The sequence below is a fragment of the Galleria mellonella genome, unplaced genomic scaffold, assembly GCF_026898425.1.
Source record: "Galleria mellonella isolate WM207_F2 unplaced genomic scaffold, CSIRO_AGI_GalMel_v1 utg150, whole genome shotgun sequence".
NCBI classification, from domain to species: domain Eukaryota; kingdom Metazoa; phylum Arthropoda; class Insecta; order Lepidoptera; family Pyralidae; genus Galleria; species Galleria mellonella.
Window position 1 is genome coordinate 3,034,024 of NW_026442002.1, and position 20,697 is coordinate 3,054,720.

The 20,697-nt window shown below is 37.5% G+C and overlaps 1 protein-coding gene across 2 annotated transcripts in view; it reads right to left on the minus strand.

Moving 5' to 3' along the window:
* Positions 1 to 1,453: 1,453 nt before the first annotated feature.
* LOC113514639 (leishmanolysin-like peptidase) overlaps positions 1,454 to 20,697 on the minus strand; it is a 75,156-nt gene continuing 55,912 nt past the window's right edge. Inside the window, exons 5-18 of one of the 2 annotated variants that reach the window (XM_052892230.1) lie at positions 20,463 to 20,574; positions 17,224 to 17,353; positions 15,253 to 15,397; positions 14,545 to 14,682; positions 13,982 to 14,047; positions 12,942 to 13,065; positions 12,434 to 12,535; positions 10,199 to 10,380; positions 7,161 to 7,293; positions 6,436 to 6,595; positions 5,567 to 5,661; positions 4,970 to 5,041; positions 3,463 to 3,594; positions 1,454 to 2,981 (exon numbers count right to left, since the gene is read on the minus strand). In XM_052892230.1, the coding sequence (XP_052748190.1) occupies positions 2,832 to 2,981; positions 3,463 to 3,594; positions 4,970 to 5,041; positions 5,567 to 5,661; positions 6,436 to 6,595; positions 7,161 to 7,293; positions 10,199 to 10,380; positions 12,434 to 12,535; positions 12,942 to 13,065; positions 13,982 to 14,047; positions 14,545 to 14,682; positions 15,253 to 15,397; positions 17,224 to 17,353; positions 20,463 to 20,574 (1,741 nt within the window). In that variant the 3' untranslated portion in view covers positions 1,454 to 2,831. Of the gene's footprint in view, positions 2,982 to 3,462; positions 3,595 to 4,969; positions 5,042 to 5,566; positions 5,662 to 6,435; positions 6,596 to 7,160; positions 7,294 to 10,192; positions 10,381 to 12,433; positions 12,536 to 12,941; positions 13,066 to 13,981; positions 14,048 to 14,544; positions 14,683 to 15,252; positions 15,398 to 17,223; positions 17,354 to 20,462; positions 20,575 to 20,697 lie in introns of both variants that reach the window. The other variant, XM_052892229.1, reaches the window with a different exon arrangement.

Consider the following 20,697-nt stretch of genomic DNA (forward strand, 5'->3'; position numbering starts at 1 on the left):
TTAGAAATTCATTAAAAATATTACTTGAACGAGTCTAAAATGAAAAAAAAAAGCTTAAGTACCTAGATAATACACATGACTAAAACAATGTAAAATAAAATACAAAGCACCTTCTGAAATAGCACATTCCTATTATAAATATCATGGGAAACCATTCCACAGGGGGGAAAGGGATTGTTCGTAATGGAGACTAAAAATACCATTGCTAGCAATATACCCAACCAGGTCGACCTCCTCGCGGTCCCCCCCTGGAAACTATCATGGTTAATTCCCGATGAATTCATCATGATGGGCTAACTGGCCTCTTTTCATTCTCATCTATCACCCTTCACTGGTGCTCCGCCAGCGTATCCCGTTAGCGCAGGCGGGGTTACCATACCATTTTCAACCGCCAAAAAAAAAACCATTCCACATTAAAATAGGTCGAAATAATATTTATAGCAATAATAATAATTTAAATAATCATTATTAATTACATATTATTTAATTGATTCTCTTACACTTTCAATTTTTCTATGCAACGTCGTACTGCATATGGCGAACAAGCTGACGGCCCACCTGATGGTGAGTGATAACCGTCGCCTATAGACATGAACAGGGTCACAGAAGTCTACGACGCCCGTGGCACCTTCGTGTTGCCATTCTTGAAAACGAACTATAATTTCCATAACCTAATTTCATACATAGAATACAGGAATCACTTACCATCAGACGAGACGGGTGCTTGATTAAAAAATAAAGTATTGATGATATTTTTTCATTACTATTTCATGTATTTCTCATACATTCAAAGTGAATATAATTTACTATAAACCAATATTTACTATAAACATTGACATACGATTAAAAACGTGTAATAGGTATTATTAATACATACATACATACATATCTGTCACGCCTGTCTCCCATTAGGGTAGGCAGAAACAATGGAACGCCAAATGCTTCGATTCAAACAAACCTCTTTCGCTTCTTCCACATTCATCAATCTTGTCATACACGCTAGGCCGGTTACGGATATATTAATCTTATATATAAAAATCGCATGTCACGGTGTTTGTGAACGATCTCTTCTTAAACGGCTCGACCGATTCTTATGAAGTTTTTTATGTATATTTGATAAGTAAGAGAATAGCTCGTAAAGTATATAAAGTATACATACGTGATTAGGTGTCCATACTAAAAAAAAACTATAGTAGTAGAACAGTTAGACAAAAGAATACTAATATATATATATATATATATATATATATATATATATATATATATATATATATATATATATATATATATTTCGTCAGCAGATAATGATCTACCGAAACTACATAAAGTATTACGTAGGTATATATTACTTTTCACTTTACATAATAATGCAATTTTTTTAAAAAAAAATTTTTAAAAATACCGCACTTGAGCACGATTCTTTTTAAAATCAAAAAAATATAAAAACAAAAACTTTAAATTTCGACAATGAGGTCAGCATAATACAAAAGTATCAATTCAGGAATCAACAAGAAGAAAATTTAATATATAATACTTAGTCCTGATTTAAATTCATTATAAATATACCCTCTTATTCATAAAAACTTTAAACCTATTTTGCTATTGAACTGTTTTAATGAATGAATAAAAACTCTATTGTTCCTATCTCCTTCTCTCTTTTCGTCCTCTTCATTACTAAAGGTCGTGTCCTTGAAAGGTGTCTATTGTACCTATCAAAGAAAGATATTTATTATAAAGATTAAAAATATGCACTCAGAATGGCAAACAAGCTGACGGCCCACCTGATGGAAAGTGGTAACCATCGCCTATAGACATGAGCAGTACCATGGACATAACAGAGTATACTGTTTCGCCCATGATACCCCCCATGCGTTGACATTCCTAAGTACTCGAGTGCTATTCCTCTGTACCCTATAAATTCACGCCATATCCCACCCTTCAAACCGAAACACAACCATGCTAACACAACTGCTTCACGGTTGAAACACGAATGGGACAGAGGTGGCCAAGCAAATGACTTTTGTACAAAGTCTCCGTCTGGTACAATGAATACTTAATTACATGGAAACAAGATAAAGAGGTAAAAATGGGCGGCCTTTTAGCTAAATAATGATCTCTTCCAGGCAACCTGTTCTGTTTTTTTTTTTGCATTAAATTTAATGCAAATGAAAAAAAAACAGATCAGGTTTATTTTTTACTTTATAAAAGAAAGTAACAAAACATTTCAATATCTAAAATAGGTTTAGGAAGCTTTACTTTTTATGAATAACAGGGTTAGTATATACTGGTTCTTAGAATACTGATTCTGGTGTAGTAACAAATTGATTTTATTAAGTTTTACACATAGAACAACTTTAGAATCGATCCTAATATTTTTTTAAGTATTTCCCTTAAATTATATACATAGAGTGTCTCCACAGAAATGCTTCGAGAAAAACTAGTCAACTTTTTCATACAATTTTTCGTGATAAATAGTTACGAGTGATTCCTTTATAACTTATATATTTATTTTGTCTTATAATTTTTGCATCTTTTTAATGCGTTCAATTCTCAAAACTCAATTCAATTATTAAATAATACGTCAAAATACATTTTATACGTAAATATATAGATAAAAAAAAAAACAAGTCAGCTAATTTGACAAGACAAGACTAAAAGTTGAGCCGTTTTTTGAAGCTCGATACTCTATCTACATAATCTAAGATATTTGTGTTGAAGAATAAAAATATTTTATTCCTATAACGTTCTAGAATTCATCGTATAAATAGACACTATACTAAGTACACGACACGTCTCAAATTACAACACAAACGATCACAGTAGACAACAGTTCAAAGAACGCGGAGCACACTCAACAAAATGGCGGAAGACAACAAGATGGCGGCGGGCGAAAGCGCGGGAACTCCGCACGTTAGAACATCGTTCGGATACAGGTTCGGTGGTAACGCTTCCTCTCCAACTTTGCAGTATTCGCGGCGAGACTGTAAATTTTCAATTGCAAATATTAATATAATATAATAATAATAATAATTCATATTAATTAAATGACACATTTTTGTAACATGCAATTGCTGTTGTATCCGTTTGTATTATCGTTGTACTTTGTTAAGAGAGGGACTGACTGAAACCAGTACTGTACAGCAGCTGTACACATACACACTGCACTGGGACACTCGCAGCGTCAGCTGAGCCAGTTGATTTTGCCTAATACGAGACACTTCTTATATAGATGTAATATTTCTGTATTTTCTATTATAATTATGTGTTATTCTGGCAATTTCTATTCTATTCTATAAACAAAAAAAGATTTATTTGTAATAGATAAACTTAAAAAGTATATATATGTATATATATATATATATATATATATATATATATAATGAGTAGGGATATATATTTATATTATTAAGAAAAGAAACAATAAAGAGTATCTATCTATGTAAAAAAAAAACAGAAGCTCACAGCAAACTCTTCAGCGCACATCTCCTTGCAGGGCGGGCAGACCACGCCGCCCTTGTGCAGCCAGCCTTTCTTGATGATCCTCACTTGGAGTACTTGGCCGGCGTGGTAGCACGTGTACGTGTAATTACCAACCTGAATTTAACAAATTAAGAGCGTTCATAAAATAGTGTGGTAACGCCCTAATAATACTTTCGAGGTAGGGCTGCCATCACCTAAATTACCGACACTGGGGGGAAAGGGATTGTTAGTAATGGAGACTGAGAATCCTATTGCTAGCAATATACCCAACCAGGTCGACCCCCACGCCATTTCCCCTGGAAACTATCATGGTTAATTCCTGATGAATTCATCATGATGGGCTAACTGGCCTGTTTTCATTCTCATCTATCACCCTTCACTGGTGCTCCGCCAGCGTATCCCGTTAGCGCAGGCGAGGTTACCATACCATTTTCACCCATCAAAAAAAAGCACTGGGACTGGTAGTCCACAGTACTTAACCCCCCCCCCCCCAAACTGACTGTTTTATGGCCGGGTCGATAATTCATTCGTTTACCGCGTGCGCGTGGGGGAACCGCGTGGAGATCGACCTGGGTGGGTATATTGTTAGCAATAGGGCTGTTAGATTCCATTACAAATTCTTTCTTCTCAAAGTAGGGCTGCCATCCGTTTGGAATTCCACGGATTTGCCCTAGTTTTAAGGGCGTCCGGGAGCTGACCGGCAGGGTTTTTGAAAAGCCCATTCTATGCTGGGAATCATCGTTATTTCAGCCATTATACGTCCACTGCTGGACATAAGCCTCCCCCACAGACTGCTATAAAGAACGGTCCTGAGCCACCTGCATCCACTGACTCCCTGCAATACATTTCACGTCGCCACTCCATCTAGTGGGGGGTTAGCTACACAACGTTTACTTATACGGAGTCGCCACTCAAGAATCTTTCTTCCCCATCGGTTTTCGAGCTATGTGACCAGCCCATTGCCACTTCAGCTTGCTTACCCTTCGGGCTATGTCGGCTATTTTGCTTCTTTTGAGGATATCCTCGTTTCAGATTCTATCACGCAAAGAGACTCCGAGCATAGTCCTCTCCATAGCCCATTTTCTTACAGTGTACTTTTTTTTTTATATAACGTAGAATGGCAAACAAGCTGACGGTCCATCTGATGGAAAGTGGTAACCGTCGCCTATAGACATGAGCAGTACCATGGACATAACAGAGTATACTGTTTCGCCCATAATACCTCCCATGCGTTGCCCATTCCTGGGGACTCGGGTGTTATTCCTCTGTACCCTGTAAATTCACGCCATATCCCACCCTTCAAACCGAAACACAGCCATGCAAACACAACTGCTTCACGGTTGAAACACGAATGGGACAGTGGTATCTAAGGAATCGACTTTTGTACAAAGTCTCCCTCTGGTAAATACACGGCAACGGTACTGGGAATACACGGCAAATTTATCAAAAATTTATCCATTATACTGGTTAATAAATCAAACAAACTTACTATAATATGCAGTCGACCACTTTCACATTTGTATTTATAACATCCCGAACCCCAGTGTTGCCATTCTCTTATCTGAAATAAAAAAAAAATTATACAACTTAGAATGGCAAACAAGCTGACGGCCCACCTGATGGAAAGTGGTAACCGTCGCCTATAGACACGAGCAGTACCATGGACATAACAGAGTATACTTTTTCGCTCATGATACCCCCCATGCGTTACCATTCCTGAGGACTCAGATGTTATTCCTCTGTATCCAGTAAATTCACGCCATATACACGCCACCCTTCGAACCGAAACACAGCCATGCAAACACAACTGCTTCACGGTAGAAACACGAATGGGATAGAGGCACCCAAGCAATCGACTTTTGTACAAAGTCTCCCTCTGGTGAAATGTATATAAATGTAGATATCCGACCGGTATGGGTGATATGGCTTTTCGGTCATCAATGTCTAGAGGAACTCAATCATCATCGCCATCATCATCATATCAGCTATTATCCACTGATGAACATAAGCCTCCCTGCAATACATTTGAGATCGTCACTCTGTCTAATGGAGGGTCGTCCTACACTGGTACTACAAAGGTATTTACCTGTCTGCAAGATTTCTGCTCCCAAACTCTGTCGCTGTGGTCGAAGCACTTCGAGTGTTGCCCATAGTTCTCTAAAGCGAAGTTAACATCAGTCTCTGGAAATGGATGATATAGTTTTAATAGAATACTTGAATAATGGACCACACGGCTAGGTGCCGGCATAGAACAGACCATTCTCAGACTAAAAATTAAAAATTCAATTCAATTAAATTCTTCCATTAAAAAATAATCCGCGTATTTTCCGAAAATACCTATTCAATTTCCTAAAAAGTACTAGGAGATCATAACATTAAAGAAGGTGTATTACGTATAAATTAGTCTCTGGAAATGGACGATATAATGACGACGACAATTGAATTAGCCGTGTGGTTCCGGCATAGAACAGACTGTCCCTCCCCTTCCAAAAATACCTATTCAATTTTCAAACGTTCATAGGCTACGGTAACCGCTTACCATCAAGTGGGCCGTATGCTTGTTTGCCACCTCAGCGGTATAAAAAAAATCATGTATTTCATTTACCACAAAGTACTAGGCGACCAGAACATTGAAAGAGGTTAACATACAACAGTTTATCGTTTCCTGTCATTTGAGAAAAAAAAATCTAAACTCACTTGGTGGGGGGGGGGGGGAAAGGGATTGTTAGCAATGGAATTTGACAGCCCCATTGCTAGCAATATGCTTTATTAGGTCGACCTCCACGCGCTTCCCCCTGGAAACCATCGTGGACAATTCTTGTCGAATCCGTCACGATGGGCTAACTGACCTACTTCATCCTCACCTATCATCCTTCACTGGTGCCCCGCCGGTGTTTACCGATAGCGCGGGTGGGGTTACCATTCCATTATCATCCATTAAAAAAAAAAACTCACTTGGTGTATTCTCCTCGTAGACACATCTGCTGCCCCTCACGAGGACGCTCTTGTGTTTCCACGTGAACTCCTGGAGGTACGGGCAATAATCAGCCAGGGACACGGAGCCGCCGTAGTGGGCCTCGTCTCCTGGAGGCACGTTGGGCAGCACGTCGAAATGCTAAAACAATTTAATTAATAATCACTCTCCGAATTCATTTCGCGGTGCATTAATCCATCGATAGTCACGATATCACTACCACGTGCAGCTGCTCGTGTAAAAAGATTGGCAATATGCCTTGAACAATATTATTTTGACTTTTGACAGTCGAACAACGAGCAAACCTGCGAGCCAACATATTACCTAAGAGGTAGCCAGTCAGCGCCCTGCGTTCACGTTCAAAATCAGCGTTATCTTTCAAGTCATCGGTAACATAATATGTCCTAGATATTTAAACCGAGTCACTCTATTAAGAGGAACACAATTCAGAAGAATTGGCGGGATTTGTGGATTCTTACCACCTACTAACTACTAACACATAAATTCACTTTTTTGTGTATTATATTTTAGGCCATGTCTTTCAGCATACATTATAGATTGGTCCAATAAAAATTTTATCAAAATTAATACAGTAATTTAGTTGTTATATCAAAACAATTGTTTTTTGTCACAATTGAAATCAGTTGTTTTTGTAGAATACGATGTTTAATTTAAGAAGAGAGCTCACAAGTTCTACACCACTGACCTGATAAGCCCTCGGGAGTATGGTATCATGGCGCACCAGGTTGCACAGCACCACCGCCGTCCTCCGTGGGGAGCACTCCGTCCTCAGAGGGTTGCCTTTGATCCTCTCGCAAAATGGCGCTGGGTTTTTGCGTCTGCGAACATAAAAATAGTGTTCACTTATCACCTTTTTCCTACTTAATCATCATCATTACAGCCATTAATGTAATAATATAAAATAAATAAAAAAAAATAAAAAAAAAATATTATACGTCCACTACTGGACATAAGCCTCCCCCATAGACTGCCATAAAGAACGGTCCCGAGCCACCTGCATCCAGTAACTCCCTGCTAGGAATAACGGAGCCGCTGAAGACCAGGGGCCGTTTTTTTACAGTATTTACCATTGGAGGGGGGGGGGGGAGTACTGCCAGCAGTTGCCACGCTTGGCAGGCGTGTTGGCAACCGCAATTAGGTCTTTTCAGATATTTTAAGAAGGACACTACTGCCCATACCTTCGCCCTCCCTTAGTCGTCTTTTTTTATACAACTTAGAATGGCAAACAAGCTGACAGCCCACCTGATGGAAAGTGGTAACTGTCGGCTATAAACACGAGCAATACCATGGATATAACAGAGTATACTGTTTCGCCCATGATACCCCCCATTCATTGCCATTCCTGAGGACTCAGGTGTTATTCCTCTGTACCATGTAAATTCACGCCATATCCCACCCTTCAAACCGAAACACAGCCATGCAAACACAACTACTTCACGGTAGAAACACGAATGGGACAGAGGTACCAAAGCAAACGACTTTTGTACAAAGTCTCCCTCTTACGACACCCACGGGAAAGGAACCTGTGGCCCATTCTATGCCGGGACCGACACGGCGGTAAAATAAATAAACAATTTATATTTATTCTATTACATTACTTACTCTTCTGTCTCCGTTTCGTATTGGTTGCTTGTAAGTAAATTTTAAATTTAAAAAAATCATTTTTTAAGAAAATTGAATACTACATTATACAAGTGACTCGCCCCGACTACACACGGGTTTTTTTGACAATAATACAGCTCACGTTGGGCGCTAACAATGTAGCTTAATATATGAAAGAATTTTTAAAATCTCTTGTAAAAGTATTTAAAAAAAAAATATATGTGGGATGGAGAAAAGAAAAATTTTTCCAAAGAAAGAAAGAAATTATTCAAGTAAACTTAGATTCAAGCATTTTTTTAATAGTATTTTTTTTTCATTACCGCCTAATTCGAAACGCAATACCAGCCAAGAGGAACGGACAAGAAACGCAGCTGTTACTTTTTATGTTTTTTTTTTTATACAACTTAGAATGGCAAACAAGCTGACGACCCACCTGATGGAAAGCGGTAACCGTCGCCTATAGACCATGATAAGTACATAGATATTATGTATCATTTCATTTCATTTCATTTCAAAATATGTAATCCCTTATATATATATATATATATATATATATATATATATATATATATATATATATATATATATATAGCTTGTGATTTATTTTTATATCATATTTGTCTAAATGTCGTATGCAAACTCCTTTACATAATAAAAAAAAAAATTTTTAAATCCGATCCTAATTACAGCTAATTCCTAACTATTGTTAGGTTTATTATAGGTATAGGTATTGAAAGGTTGTCTGGAAGAGATTGCTTAGCGATAAAGCCGCCTTTTGTATCATTTCTCATTACAGTTAAATGTGTTTACTATTTTATAAATGGTTCAATAAAGTGTACATAAATTATTACATGAGTGCAGTATTAAATTGTCATTAGCAATAGATTTGTATTGAGATCCATGTTGGATTCCAGAGTTATCCTACTGTTTGTTTGTTTGTTTGTTTTTTATTTATTATTATAATTTAATTGCTTTCTATTTGTATACAATTATTATTTTCTTTTGTTTGTTTTGTTTTGATTCCTTTTGTTCTTGTTTTGTGCGCTACTGTGTGCGCCGCATGCTTCTTCGTTTAAATTATTCCTTTCTTTCTTTCTTTAAACTTTAATTATGCATTGTTTAAATTTGACTTCGAAATCGATTATCCGGATTTTCCATTATCCGGTATACCCCCGGTTTTATTTTAATTCGGATAATATAATATAATTTTAATTCCTGTCTTGCACTACTGCTGCCCACTCGCTACTTCCTATGCCACTGTGTTAGGTTGACTGGAAGAGATCTCTTTTAGAGATAAGTTCGCCTTTGCTAACATTGTTATTAACTTATTGTTGTTACTGTATGTTTTAGTGCAATAAAGAATTAATATATATATATATATATATATATATATATATATATATATATATATATATATATATATATATATATATATATATAATAGAAATACTGTATATTATTTTATAATTTTTTAAATAATCAATCAAGTACATTGAAAATTGTTTTTTTTTGTTTCTACGAACAATCAAATCACTCACTTCACAGTAGAATTATCCTCGGAGCTGCTTGTAAAAATAAATAATATAAATATAAATTAAAATCAAATATATAATCAAATAATGTAATAAATATATTTTTTTTTCTTTTTACCGCGAAGTTTCTCAGCTGGTTTTTGGTTACAACAAAATATCGGTGTTTTATATGTGCGAAGCGAAGTATACCTGGTTACGAGACAAAATTTATTTGATTGTGAGGCAAAAATTTTGTTTTGTAGTAAATTGTCCTGTTTACAAAGCAAAACGAACGTTTCAGGGGCAACAATTATGTATATGCATTTTTTGCAGAGCTAAACGTACGCGCATGCAGGACGAAACGTCTTATTTGCGGAGCAAAACGTACGTTTAGTGGGGGGATATGCCTGGAATGTGGAGCAAATCATTTTTGTTTCGGGGCAAAGTATCCCGTTTGCAGCGCACTTTTCAGGGGCAAAAAAACACATATACGCGGCGTTTTTAGCAGAGCAAAACGTACGCGCATGCAGGACGAACCGTCCTATTTGTGGGACAAATCGTACGTTTAGCTGGGCAGAAATCGGTCAACAGTACAAGGGTGTACCTCAACCTTTGTGCGTTGAGCCACTGCTTGCACGAGGCCATCGCGAACTGGCAGCCCAGCCCGCGGCCCCAGTCGAGCGGCGCGGCGTGCTCGTAGTCGGCGCGGTACCAGCCCGTGTCCTCCAGCATCGCGAACGTGATCCTGCTGAACACCGAGTTCTGCGTGTGCGTGCCGGTCATCGCCTCATTCTGTGTACACACGACATTTATTTATTTATTTATTTACACTTTATTGCACCAAGTAAAAAGAGAAATAACAAATACAATAAATATTAATGAGAAGTGATACAAAAGGCGGCCTTATCGCTGAGCAATCTCTTCCAGACGACCTTTTGGTAGAGGACATTGAGAAAAAGACAAAGGGTGGGTGGCGCACTAGTATATAAATATTATCATATACAAAAATATATATACATACATATATAATATATACACAATTAAATATATACATAACACACATACTTAACAGCACACATAGAACAGAAAAAAAATGACGAAAGAAAACGAAGAGAGAACACAGGAAAATAGTACTAAGGGGGCATCCATTGATTACGTGAGCTCAGAATAGGGGGGGAGGGGTCTAATGAATTCTCACCAAATCTCATTTAAACCGAGGGGGGGGGGGGATAATCAAAAATCTCACGTCAACTTCAAAAAATATAAAATATTAAAGATGTTACTAAAATATTAAAGATAAACGTAGACGTTTCCAGTGATTGTCTTCCTGCATTACTAGAAATCCCAGATGATATGTGTCCAACTATTTCGATTGAAAAAATACACGAGTCTCCATGGATTGAGTAAAAATTTAAAAGAAAGTTTTGTTTTTATGTTTTTACTTTAAATTTTATTTAATTTAAATAAATTAATTATAGTATACCTGAACGATTTATTATTTTCCCGAATAATAAATATAAATTAAGTTTAAAATATTTTTTGCGTCAATCTCACGTAAAGGGGGGGGGGGCAAATTCAAAGGGGGGGGGGGTCAAGGCAAATCTCACTAAATCTCACCTAAGGGGGGGGGAGTCTAAACTGATCGAAAAAGAGCTTACGTAATTAATGGATGCCCCCTAAAGTGAGAGGTAGTAAGATTTAACAGAGGTTTTGAAGCTAGTAAGAGTTTGAGCGCACCGAATAGAGGTAGGTAGTGAGTTCCATAGACGAACTGCCTGAACAGTAAAGGATTTAGAATAAAAGGAAGAAGAATGAGTGTATGGCTGTAGCTAACGGGAGGGGAGGGGGAGGGCATTGAAAGGCAATGCCCTACCTTGTGGGGAGAAGAGATTGTTAGTAATGAGGATTAGAAGCCCCATTGTTAGCAATACTATCCTGTCAGGTCGACCTTCTCGTGGTTCCCCCTGGAAATCATCGTGATGGATTTATTGTTGGATTCGTCACAGTAGGCCTAACTGACCTGCTTCATATTCACCTATCATCTACCATTAAAAAAATGCCCTACCTTGGGGGGAGAAGGGATTATTAAAAATGAGGATTAGTATCCCCATTGCTAGCAAAACTATCCTGTCAGGTCGACCTTCTCGTGGCATATACTACACAAGATGGGTCTATCTTCGGACACACTGTGCAGACTGTGCGGGGAGAAATCGGAATCCATGGCACACTTGATGTGCAACTGTGATTCGTTAACGAGCATGCGCCTGGGAACGGCTTATCCAAAGCCAGGGGACTACAGATGTCTTAAACCGCGGGATATCGTTAAGGTAACACAAAGGATCTATGAAGTGATGGTATAAGGCAGGGGGAAACACAAAAGATGCCGATGGGTCGACGTGCAACAGCTTAGCTGACCCCATATGCGAATTTAAAATAAGATAATTAACGAAATAGCGTGAATTTACAGGGTACAGAGGAATAACATCTGAGTCCTCAGGAATGGCAACGCATGGGGGGTATCATGGGCGAAACAGTATACTCTGTTATGTCCATGGTACTGCTCATGTGTATAGGCGACGGTTACCGCTTTCCATCAGGTGGGCCGTCAGCTTGTTTGCCATTCTAAGTTGTATAAAAAAAAATATTCATTTATTAATGTTGTTATTTCTCAATATATTTATTTAATTTACAAATTGTTTTGTTAAGTCTATACACCGCTATACTCTCTCTGTTTATCGTAACGGTCGACTGGTAGAGAACGCCATCAGGCATTAAGTCCGCCCTGTACACATATTGTAATGTCTGCAAAAGTAGAATAAATTTATAAATTTTCATTTCCACTAACCTCAAAGACCCTCTTCTCCCAGTGTGTCAGGGCGGTGCCGTCGCCACCTTGGTCCTCCAACTCTGCACCTTCCAGCTCGGAACAATTGAAATGGTCTCTAACCTGAAAAGATAGGGGGGAAAGGGATTGTTAGTAATGGAGACTGAGAATCCCATTGCTAACAATATACCCAACCAGGTCGACCTCCTCGCGGTCACCCCTGGAAACTAACATGGTTAATTCCTGATGAATTCATCATGGTGGGCTAACTGGCCTGTTTTCATTCTCATCTATCACCCTTCACTGGTGCTCCGCCAGCGTATCCCGTTAGCGCAGGCGGGGTTACCATACCATTTTCACCCATAAAAAAAAAGTCCATGGAGATGGGGTACTGGTGACTTGTAACACAGGATCCTCAAAACCTACTGCAGGCACCAGTTTATCAGAAATCTAAACTCATATATTTAATTATACCTCAAGTTGCTTTTTTTTACTACCTTTTGGGGTAAAAAAAGAAATTTCAACATACCTCTTTGACAACCCTGGGCGTGACGACCATGTGGAAGGTCCTGTCGATGTACCCGCCACGGATCATCCAGCGCTTACGTGTTACGTTCCTCACCACTCTGTCGGACCATTTGTGTATTTGTAGCCTGTGAATATAAAGTACACACTTAGATTGTGTAGCAGCAGTATTTCCGAACCGATACGACATCATAACCTTCAAGAAAAGAGCATATTCCTTTTTAAAAGGCCGGCAACACACCTGCAATGCCGCTGGTGTTGTGGGTGATCATGGGCGGAGGTAGTCACTTACCATCAGGTGAGCCGCATGAGGATCGGACCTTTAAAAACTCCAGCTTTTAAAAACAAATGGCGCACCTATTTCTTAGAAAAATCACTTTCCCTTTAAGCTTCTCCTGCTGGTTACTCTGTCTGAGTCATACTACATGTACATACAGGTACTACAGGTGTTTTATTTAATTGTTTTATATATATATATATATATATATATATATATATATATATATATATATATATATTAATAATACCTCTGTCCCATTCGTGTTTCTACCGTGAAGCAGTTGTGTTTGCATAACTGTGTTTCGGTTTGAAGGGTGGGATATGGCGGTGTGTTTATAGGGTACAGAGGAATAACACCTGAGTCCTCAGGAATGGCAACGCATGGGGGGTATCATGGGCGAAACAGTATACTCTGTTATGTCCATGGTACTGCTCATGTCTATATACCACTTTTCACCGGTGGACCGTCAGCTTGTTTGCCATTCTAAGTTGTAAAATAAAAAAAAAAAATAAGTATTTAGTGTATGTATGTATTTATTGAATGTGTATATTTATTTATTTAATATATTATATGTATGTTTATATTATATGAATATATCAAGTATTACTTTATATTTCCTCTATTCAATAATGCACCGCCTACTTATTTCTCTGTTCGCCCAACACTCGACTGGTAGAGAACGCAGTCCGGTGTTAAGTCCGCCAAATGTACATAGAATTTTACTGTGCGTTAAAGTTTAAATAAATAAATATATATAAACTTACTCCTCGTCCAACGGTGGGTTCCCCGTGTCCGGTCGTCGCGGAGTCAACGGTTCGCCATCATCGTCTCTGAAATCATCATGAACAGGAACCCTGAATACGATATTCCATGTGTCCAAGTTTCTACTACCAAAGTGTCGTAAGAGGCGACTTCTCTCTTTTCATTTAAGAGTTCCCTCTTGTCGGTGCAACTAATTCATGCATCTTCCTCCAGCCAGCTCTATCCCAGGCCATATCCTTTATCTCCCTATACGACATGACACATAGTGTTCCTTTTATCTGTCCCTTAAGAAGTAACTAAGCTAACTTAATAGTCGAGGAATGGCCAGCAACATAGCCCTATTGAAACGTTACCAAAAGCCAAACTGCGGTTGCCAACTCGCCTGCTAAACGTGGCAACTATTGGCTTAAACCCCCCAATAGTAAACTACCATACGGAATGACCTCCTTTATGCCTATTTTTAAGCAATAGACTATACTTTTAAAATTGGTAATTTTTTTTTTTTAATTATAAACAAAAGCTCAAGTTTTTCGTCTTAATAATATTAGTTTCAAAGGCAACTGACCTGTAAAATGCGAACAATGACACGCTGAACCCCAAAGCGTGTAACATTTCATGTTTGACAGTGGACAGCACGGACGGCAGGTCTCTGTACTTCGTTGACAGCTCACCAGGGCAGAAATTGGCGTGGCCGGCTACAGGTCTGAAAGGAAATTTAAACGGCTCCATCTCGTCCAGTCATAACCTAAATAGAATTAGTTACTAGCCGTTTCCCGCGGCGTTGCCCGCTTCTAACTATGTAGTTACCGTATATCATTCCCATTAGTTCATGAATCCAATCCTATATAGTATTAAATACTTAAATGATAATCACGTACCTAATACCTTCTTAAAGTTTCAGCCAATACAACTGATCGGTTGTTTTATAGCATTTTATATGTGACTCTTTAGATTGATGTAACTTTTTTATTTATGAAGCGATTGAAATAAAATAACCACTAAATGTTAAGTGGAGTAAACCGTAACGCATAGGGGAAACCACATTCAAATAAGTTTCTGAGATTAGCGTGCACAAATGTACAAATGTACAGACAAACAGACAAAAATTCTAAAAATCATTATTTTTGGTTCCATTGTGTTCATTTGTGTTCCGTTCCTTATGTGTCCGCAGACATTCCAGGGTGTGCCATTCGTGCCCATGAATGGCCCAACTGGTCCCCGTGTATATATGAGCTTATATGCCTATGGAATATATAAACTATAAACTTTATACCTGTCTAATGCTGACTCCTGTTGACAGTGGGACGCGTACGCGACCGTCAGGCCACGGCGACAGCGCTCCGTCTCCACAGCGCTCACGTAGAGGACGAAGTCCGTGTCCTCCACACCCTCAGGTTCCACCTCCTCCTCCTCGAACGCTGGTGGAACCACGATGGTAAAGATCAGAGATAATGCACAAGTATCATGTGAAATTTCATATAGTATTCTTTACATACTGTTTACTATATTATATATTTACCAGCTTTCGCCCGGGGGAAAAGGGATTGTTAGTAATGGAGATTGAGAATCCCATTGCTAGCAATATACCCAACCAGGTCGACCTCCTCGCGGTTCCTCCTGGAAACTATCATGGTTAATTCCTGATGAATTCATCATGATGGGAAAACTGGCCTGTTTTCATTCTCATCTATCACCCTTCACTGGTGCTCTGCCAGCGTATCCCGTTAGCGCAGGCGGGGTCACCATACCATTTTCATACAATAAAAAAAAACTAGCTTTCGCCCGCGGCTTCGCCCGCGTGGATCTTGGTTATCGCAATATGCAATTTTTGAAAATAACTCGATAGATTTATTTGGATAAGGATTAATACTGGAGTATGAAAATACCACCCAGACGGCGACCAGCTAACCACGCTATTCATTACAACCAAACAAACAAACAAACAAAGTTTATAATATTAGTGTAGATATAATGCAGTTCAGTAAACAGTATGTAAAGATTTTGGATGGTAAAAACAATGTATGAATAATAAAAATGTTGTTTTTATTGTGGTTTTAAAATTCTTTCAAAATTGGGCATGCAAAGAGCAAGGTCCATACAGCCTAGTCATGTGTCACAATTGGTCCTTCATAAATAAAGAGCAAATTATTTCATCTTTTTTTTTATACAACTTAGAATGGCAAACAAGCTGACGGCCCACCTGATGGAAAGTGGTAACTGTCGCCTATAGACATGAGCAGTACCATGAACATAACAGAGTATACTGTTTCGCCCATGATACCCCCCATGCGTTGCCATTCCTAAGGACTCAGATGTTATTCCTCTGTACCCAGTAAATTCACGCCATGTCCCACCCTTGAAACCGAAACACAGCCATTCAAACACAACCGCTTCACGGTTAAAACACGAATAGGACAGAGGTACCCAAGCAATCGACTTTTGTACAAAGCCTCCCTCTGGTAAATTTTTTTATAGAACTGCGTAGGAGTCGACATTAAGTGTATTTCTAGAGGTAGCACTATTACCTATTTATAAACCTATTTATCTATTTAATTTATAATTGAAAATATCAAAATATGAGTGCTGAGAATCGGAATAGAATTGGAGAATCGAGCAGAGAAATAGCCTGATAAGTGGGAGCGAACTGAGCAGTGCAGGTGCGAACCGGCGGCGCCGATAGTAGTCGACATGCACGCAATCGCATGCAGCGTTGGGGTACGTACAAAGAACAACGACTGACAGTTGTGGGACTGTCCATTTTATCGTCCAATAACAGATTATATTGTTACCAGAAAAGTGCATGCAAATTTCTGCAAAAACGTTTATGGTAGAACAAAATGTTTTGCAAACTTTCTTTATGCCATGCCTTACTTGAACATTTCTAAAATATTTTTACATAATTTTTCCTAACAAAGTTTACTTGGCTACTCTAATCGCTCAGTTGATATTTTGGTAACGTCAAACGAAATTGATTATACCTGATAAATGTTTACAGCATTTTTTAATTTACTTTTTTTTATTAAATTTGGCACCAATATCTACTCTTAGCATTGCATTTAAATGACCTGGAGCAAGAGCATTTTTTAATTACCCCCCCCCCCCCTTAACTATCAAATTGCACCCCTGCAACGTGGGCCCCATGTTGAAAAACACCGGTTTAGAAGCTATTTCTAAATCAGCTTGCAAGAATTAAACACTGCAAGTCGAATAAAAGCTTGCAAAAGAACAGAACAGAAGAACTTACAAGAAACTTGAGTGTCATTGCTCAAAGTGTTGTCATTGAGTTCGGTGCTGACATCTTCGTCAAACGACCTCGTTTTGAGCCGCGGCAACGCTCTACAGTTGTGCCCTGTGCTGTTGCAGACGTAACATGGCTGAAAAAAAGTAGTTTGATAAATAAATAGATAATTTTATTTGCATTACTTACAGCACACAAATTACAACATACATACACAAAAAAAAAGCGAGACAACATAAATGACAAAAAAAAATACACAAAACCAAATGCAACTTTCGTTTGTGAGTGTGCCATAGCAATACAAAATGGCCACAACTCAGTTTATTGCTTCGCCCTCAAAAGAGCAAAGCACTGATATTCTGTTGCGGCTAAAGGGAATAGGCTAACAATAAAATAATACTACCAGATTATCCGTACAATAAAAAAAAAAAGATTAATATACAGTAAACAGACAGATATGACAGTTCACTAGCAGACAAATGGGACATGGAGGTAACTTGCAGGAATGTCTAAGTTTTGCCTCTCAATTAAGAATTTTTAGAAATTAATTTTGAAGCTGGACTTAGTAGCGATCAGTCTTATGGGAGGTGGTATATTGTTTCAACATTTTGTGGCCTGATATCGGAAGCTACCATTAAAAGCTTTAAATTTATTTATTTATCATTAACTCTATTATTTAACGAGCTGTAACTACCAGCATCGGGGGGAAAGAGATTGTTAGTAATAGGATCTAATAGTTCCATTGTTAGCAATGTACCCCATCAGGTCGACCTCTGCGTGGTTCCCCCTGGAAACCATCGTGGTTAATTCTTACGGAATTCTTAACGATGGGCTAACTGACCTACTTTCATCCTCACCTATCGTCCGTAGATAGAGGATAGATAAGGACAGAGATGAAATTTGATCAGTAAATATAATGAATTGCTCACAATAATTACTAAACATTTGTTCTTTTTTCAAAACATCAAATTTTGTTCTAATTTTAAATTCTGATTTCGTTTTCAACAAATTCTTCATGAGTAAGTACATTTACATAATACCTATTGTGGATTGAAAGCATTTTCGACGTCATTTCCCCAACGACATTATAAATAATGGCGATTACAATAAATTCAAAGTGGATTTCAATAAAAAAAAACAATAAAACGTTGACCAAACTTACCCACAACTCCAACAATGCAGATATCGTGTACAATTTGTTAGTGAATTCGTGTTTATTTCAAAAACTCAACGGATAAAGAAAAGAAAAAATGGGATGGGATAACTTTTTGTTGTCACAGCCTTTGTACAAATTTTGATCGACTTAAAAAAAAATAAGCTTTCCAATTCGATAATATTTTTCGTATGTTCCGCTTCGCTAACTCTGAATCGACTTTGTTAGATAGATATAACACGCTTTACTGTACCTTTAAAAGATTATAATTGACAGTATTGCTTCCACTTACTTTAATTACAACACAATTACTTTTTTTATGTAGCAAATATTCACAAAATAAATAGCAGTTAATTTTTTTTATTCTGTCTTGTCCCAACAGGAAAGAAAGGCAAAGTGCTTTGTTCATACATCTCATGTCTGTGGTAAGGATCTTTTACAAATTATTAAATGTTCTTATAGACTTAAATATTTATATATTTCAGGCTTACATTTGCTGGCTGTGACGTATTTAGTTCAGTCATATATACTGTTAACTGCAAATATGGACGACATTAAAAGAATAGCAAAAACATTTATATCCGAGTCATTAATTGACCAAATCGCTGAATTTATCGCCAAGATCAGTACTGATGCCACAACAGTGGAAAAAGATAGAAATGACAATTTTCAACAAGTATCTAAAGAAACGACATATAAATATAATAAAAAGGGGAAAACAGGGAAACCTCATAAAGGATATGCAATCATATACGATAAAAGAATGAAAGCAAAGCAACCAGAATCCATGGATCATGACCATTCATCGTCAAACGAAAAAACTATCAAGTATTCAAATGTAAACAAACGAACTACAAAGCGACAATATTATGATACATCTAAAAGCGGTAATGCAAGAAATAAAATATATTCAAATACACATTTGGGCAATAGACAAATAAAGAAAAAACAAAAATATCATCAGTATAGTAAAAAAATTAAGGTACCACAAATTTATAAACGTCCTGGAGGGACGATAAAAGAAGAATATTTCGATAGACACCGAACAATAAGTAATAAAGCAAGACCATATCATTTACCATCAAATATTAAATCAACAGTAGGTTATGTAGAAAAATTAGGAACTGATAATAAACTAAATGGAAATCCAAGTGACTCTGAACTAGATAAGACCTATAAAATAGAATCGGTCGCTTCTCAAGAAATAAATAGAATGGAAGGAGATAAAATTATATTAAATTATAGTAGATCAATTGCAAATAAAGTTAATCGTTATATGGGATTTAATATAGAGAGAAGTCATAATGATTTAACAACGAAAAAAGTAACAAATGAATTTGACCAGTATGATAGTCCAATTTATTCGAAAGCGCATTTTATAGCCACCAGCGGGGCTGTAGCTTTAACAAAAATATCTAATCAGGAGCCATGGTGGGAGAAACTAATTACTAAGCAAGAAAATAAAAAAGATGACAGATCGGAATAAAATATTTTCTATATTTGTTTGTTGTTTAAATTCAAGTAAAATGAAAAAGTAATCAACTGACAAATTAACAAAAACTGCTGAAGTAAGAAAATAAATAGTACGAATAAGTTGGTTAGGAACTTTTATATTTTGACCGAGTTTAATATTAGAAAAGAAGGATATTTATTTTCGCCAATTTTCGAGCCATGTTTCTTCGGAAATACTGTTTTAATTGTAGGAAACTCTGAAAAGGACAAACAGTAACCTATGCCCTTCCCCATCCCAAATAATATGCGTATACCAAACTAAGACGATTGGTTGAGTCTTTAATGCATCAAGAGATAACAAACTAATAAGTCCTTATTTGCCAATAAATAAAAAATTACAAATGCTCTGCTAAAAACTATCTTTAGTCAAAAAATTATAGCCAGTTTCAAATAGGGATAAAGTGAGGATACTAACAATACTCTATATGTTCAAATTTGTAAAGACATTAAGAAGTTATACTCGTAATAGAATATAGATAACAGCGCGCGCACTCACACACTAAGCACGAACGCACGCACGCACGCAAGCACGCACACACCCACGCCCATGGTTAATAGATGAGATATTGAAAATGCTCACATTAAGATGATTCTCTGGCACCCTCACTTCCCCACACATAGTTTCGGCACTGCACGAATCTATACAGTGGGATCTGCCGCCACGCACAAACACCTGCCTCGTGGGACATTTTCTGGAAAAGAAATAAACATGTGATTTTAATTTTCATGACCAAGGATTTTTCTTACACCTACAAGAATAGCTAACAAGCTGACGGCCCACAATATAAAAAAGGTAACCGTTGCCTGTAGGCATT